This window comes from Triticum urartu, chromosome 3A (genome assembly GCF_056163025.1).
Source record: "Triticum urartu cultivar PI428250 chromosome 3A, HENAU_Tu73, whole genome shotgun sequence".
NCBI classification, from domain to species: domain Eukaryota; kingdom Viridiplantae; phylum Streptophyta; class Magnoliopsida; order Poales; family Poaceae; genus Triticum; species Triticum urartu.
Window position 1 is genome coordinate 558,271,576 of NC_141875.1, and position 5,101 is coordinate 558,276,676.

The 5,101-nt window shown below is 52.1% G+C and overlaps 1 protein-coding gene across 1 annotated transcript; it reads left to right on the forward strand.

Annotated features, from left to right (window-relative positions):
- The first annotated feature begins 3,612 nt into the window (after nucleotides 1-3,612).
- LOC147980509 (uncharacterized) lies at nucleotides 3,613-4,758 on the forward strand. Its single transcript, XM_087515641.1, has one exon. It carries the CDS (start codon nucleotides 3,613-3,615, stop codon nucleotides 4,756-4,758), a length of 1,146 nt encoding a protein of 381 aa, XP_087371767.1.
- Nucleotides 4,759-5,101: the final 343 nt, after the last annotated feature.

Below are 5,101 nucleotides of genomic sequence, written 5' to 3' on the forward strand. Positions count from 1 at the left end.
TCATAGGGAGACGAGCCTTTTCCTCGACGGGGACGTGTGCTACCAACCTTGGCGTAGTTCTTGCCACCCGGCTGGGGGCAAGTACCGGCAAAGGAGGGGGAGCGAGTTCAAGAAGGAGCCAGCTCATCCCAATCACCAAGCATAGAGAGTTGCAACGTCATCCATGACTACAGTGACACCCCTTCTGAAGACGTGTTTACTCCTGAAGAGCAGGCGGTCCTCCACGCCGAAGAGGCGACAAAAGAAGTACCATTGGAAGAGGTGAACATGAACATGCGTGGGGGCAAAGTCCTACCTGAACCACTAAAGATCAAGCCTACAAGGGTGCAAAAGCCAACCACCCCAAAGGAGACGCCTTTGCAGGTGGAGGAATCTGAACACCAAGGCCAAGAGCAGATGAAGGCACGTGACGTCGACTACAACATCATCGCCCACCTCAAGCGGATCCCTCCACTTTTGAGTGTACATGATGCACTCATGATGGTGACTGACCTTCGCGGAGCCCTTATCAAGGCGCTCCAAGCCCCAGAACTCTATGAGGTTTCCATGGCGAAACACTGTCTTTGCTCTAGCCCCTTGTTCATGAACGAGATCACGTTTGACGAGGAGGATAAGCTCATAGATGATGGTGACCACAACCGGCCATTGTATGTGGAAGGTAATATTGGTGTTGCACATCTTCGTAGGATCCTCATAGACCTAGGGTCTGCCGTGAACATTCTCCCTCTTCGGAGTTTGACGCGGGCGGGTTTCACGGTGGATGACTTGGAGGCTACAAACGTGATGATCTGCGGCTTTGACAACCAAGGGAAGCCTATTCTAGGTGCCATTACATTGAAGATCCAGATGTCAACTTTTAGCTTCAAGGTGCGGTTCTTCGTCATCGAGGCGAATACCTCCTACTCCGCCCTTCTAGGAAGATCGTGGATCCACAAGTACCACGTCGTTCCATCCACCCTCCATCAATGCCTGAAGTTCCTCGACGCCAGTGGCACACAAAAGCGCATCATTGGCAACATATCTCCTTATACTGTGCAGGAGTCTCACCATGCAGATGCAAAGTACTACTTCCCCATTGTAGACAGCGACCAGCAGTTGGGGCGCACAACACCTTCGGTGGATCTCTTGACCAAACCAAGTTTTGGGCCAGTAGCCGAGATGAAGCTCCCCATCATGTCGAGCTCGCCTGCTGATGAAAAGGGCTCGTCCACACGGAGCCACAAGAGCCAAGTCCGTAGGAGGTCATCTTCATCTGTCCGGTACGACTATAGCCCTTCTTCTCAATTGCAGGTAGGGAGCTCTACTTCGATCTCATCTGGAACAAGATCTTCTATGCCTGGTCCGGTAACCCCATTACTGTTGAAGGCAAGATTCCCGCCGTCAACACCAATCACGCTAAGGTCGGTTGCAACAGTTTCTCAAGAGGCTACCACTTCTTCATCAACTTGGGTGCGCCGAGAGCCCATTTGTTTAACACTTGGAAGCTCTGTAGGTGCCCAGGAAGTCTCCAGGATGCTAACAGGCGGCAATGATGCACCACCACCCATCATGCTATGGGCACGCAACCCCCGGAGGGAAGAGCCTGCACCCGTACCGATAGCCGATAGAAGAAGAATAAAAGAGGTGGAGGAAGTTGCAAGGGGAGCTCAAGGCGTATAGCCCCCGTCGCTCTATGTCTTAGTGACTTCCCCATTGCAGGTTTGGGAAATCCCTAGTTTGTCCGGATCTAGAGTCCAGACCATTTTCTACAAAGTCCCGCGTGTAAAACAATGTGATTTCGTACTTGAATTTCCCCAAACTTGCAGTGACCCAGAGGAGGTACTATCGACAATGAAGGCGGAGCCCAAGATGGTTCAGTTGTTGGAGATGGCCAGGATCACTCTTGGGCGGAACAACAGGATGCCTCCACCACCCGCCATATGCGAGGAATGGTGGAGACAAGCGGAAGACCTCATCAAGCAAAAAGGCAAAGCTCAACCAAAGTTTGGGCTTGGCTACAACAACTCCGACGCCCCTAGCGATGAGGGGAAGCTCAGCTCCACGCCAGCACCACGAGAACCAGAAGATAAAGGGCGATCGATGTCGGAAGGAGACTTCTACAACGCTGGCATGCCTTTTGGATTGAAGAATGCAGGTGCAACATGCCAACATGCCATGGCATGCGTCCTTGGCGAGCCGATACACCATGCGATGGAATGCTGTACCTATGACGTCCCTGCCAATGAAGAGGAGGAGCTCGGTGTCGGAACACGAGTCAACTGCCACGCCATGTCCGTCTCATCAAGCGATGAGTCCGACACTTTGTCCGTCGTTCCTCATCAACAACACTCTGCCAATGGCGAGCCAAGTGACGTCGAGGAACTTAGCTCCATATCAGCACCACAGGAGTTAGAAGACGGAGGCCAGCCAACCATCGATGATCTCGTCCAAGTCAACCTTGGAACAGAGGACGACCCACGCCCCACTTTTTTTAGTGCCACGCTGACGGAAGAGGAGCGGGAGGACTACCGAAGCTTCTTGATGGATTACCGAGACTGCTTCGCCTGGAGTTACAAGGAGATGCCGGGTTTGGACCCTCGTGTCGCCACGCACAAGTTGGCAATTGACCCACGAGTCCGTCCCATCAAGAAGCAATCACGGCGGTTACGTCCAGAACTTGAAGACGATGTCATCGCAGAGGTCGACAAGTTAATCGCTGCAGGTTTCATCAAGGAGACGAAGTATCCATGGTGGCTCGCCAATATTGTCCCGGTGGAGAAGAAGAATGGGTAGATATGAATCTGTCAGGACTTCCGCGACCTGAATCGGGCTTTCCCAAAGGATGACTTTCCTCTACCAATCCCAGAGATCATCATTGACTCCACCACAGGCCATGGCGCACTTTCCTTCATGGACGGTTCATCAGGCTACAGCCAGATCAAGATGGATCCCGCTGATGCCATCGACACCGCTTTTAGGACCCCGAAGGGAAATTTCTACTACACCGTCATGCCATTCGGACTAAAGAATGCTGGTGCAACTTACCAGCGCGCCATGACATGTGTTCTTGGGGATTTAATCCACCATTCGGTGGAATTCTATGTTGATGACATGGTAGTCAAAACCAAGGATCGCAAGCATCATCAGGAGGATCTTTGAGTTGTCTTCGAGCAGCTACGTCAACATCAACTCAAGATGAACCCAATGAAGTGTGCCTTTGTTGTTCAGTCGGGCCTCTTCCTCGGCTTTGTTGTTCGTCACTGAGGCATAGCAATCGAGCCTAAGAAGATCAAGGCCATCCTCGACATGCCGCCGCCTCAAGATGTCAAAGAGTTGAGGTCATTGCAAGGGAAGCTTGAGTACATCAGGCGCTTCATCTCCAACCTCTCCAGACGCATCCAGCCCTTCTCGAGCCTCATGAAGAAAGGATCTCCGTTCGTGTGGGATGAAGGATGCCAACGCGGGTTTGATGAGATCAAAAGGTACCTCCTTAATCCACCTGTCTTGGCAGCTCCCGTGAAGGGGCGCCCACTCATTCTATACATTGCAGCGTAGCCTACTTTGATAGGCGCTTTGTTCGCTCAAAACAATGACGAGGGGAAGGAGGTGGCGTGTTATTACTTGAGCCGCACCATGGTGGGGGTTGAGCGAAACTACTCTTCTATAGAGAAGTTGTGCTTGGCCCTAATCTTTGCTTTCAAGAAGCTCAGGCACTACACGTTGAAGCATGAAGTCCAGCTTGTCGCGAGGGCGGGCCCCGTGAGGTACGTTTTAAGTCAGCCCGCGCTCATGGGGCGACTTGGAAAATGGGCACTTATCATGATGGACTTTGACATCACCTTTGTGCTTCAAAAAGCAATCAAGGGTCAAGCCTTGGCGGAGTTTCTCGCAGCGCACCCAGTTCCATATGACTCCCCTCTTGTCACAGACCTTCCTGACGAGGAAGTATTCAACGTGAACCTTGACACGCCGTGGGAGATCTACTTTGATGGTGCCTCCCGCATGGATGCTGACCGCAATGGTACCCCAAGGCAAAGAGCCGGTGCAGGTTTGGTGTTCAAGATGCCACAAGGAGGGGTGATGTATCACTCATTCTCCCTCCTCAAAGAAGAATGCTCCAACAACGAAGCAGTGTACGAGGCGCTCATCTTCGGCCTCCTCTTGGCGCTCTCCATGGAGGTTCATTCCTTGCGAGCTTATGGAGACTCTCAACTCATCATCCGTCAAGTCAACGACATCTATGAAGTTCGCAAGCCTGAACTAGTGTCGTACTATGCCGCGGCCCGGAATCTAATGGGAAAATTTCAACATGTTGAAGTGCTTCATGTCCCGCGAAGTAGGAATGCACCTGCTGATGCATTAGCGAAATTAGCAACAGCGTTGGTGCTTCCGGATAATAAAACAATGCAGGTGAACGTGGAAGAAAGGTGGCTACTCCCGGCTGTTTTGGAGCTCATCCTGGTGGAGTACGAAGTGAATACCCTCATGACAAATGCCGTAGAGGAGGGCGAGTGGCTGCAACCATTCCTCAACTACTTCAAGTATGGGAGCCTCCCCGACGACCCTGTCATGAGGCGCCAACTACAACGACGACTCCCCTTCTACCTTTTTGAAGCAGGTGTCCTATACAGGCGTTCGCATGGGAAGGAGGTCCTACTTCGATGCGTTAACCGAAGTGAAGCCGACAAGATCCTACAGGAGATGCATCGTGGAGTCTACGGCGGGCACCAAGGAGGGGCCAAGATGTATCATAGTATATGTCTAGCAGGATACTACTAGCCCGGCATTATGGCAGACTGCCTTCGGGTGGCTAGATCATGCCACAATTGTCAAGTTCATGGTGATTTCAAGCATAGGCCACCGGTCCCTCTTCACCCTACCATTCCCTCTTGGCCATTCGATGCCTGGGGAATCGACTTCATCGGCCCTATCGACCCTCCATCTTCTAGGGGGCATCGCTTCATCCTTGCCGCAACGGACTACTTCTCGAAGTGGGCGGAAGCTGTTCCGTTACGGGAGGTGAAGAGTGACAACGTCATCAACTTCCTAGAGCGAAACATCATATATCGCTTTGGGATACCTCATCGGATCACCTCCGACAATGGCAAGGCCTTCAAGTCCA

Coding starts and splice junctions, on each gene's coding strand:
- LOC147980509 (XM_087515641.1), top strand. CDS start 3,613: ATGGTGGGGGTTGAGCGAAACTACTCTTCTATAGAGAAGTTGTGCTTG.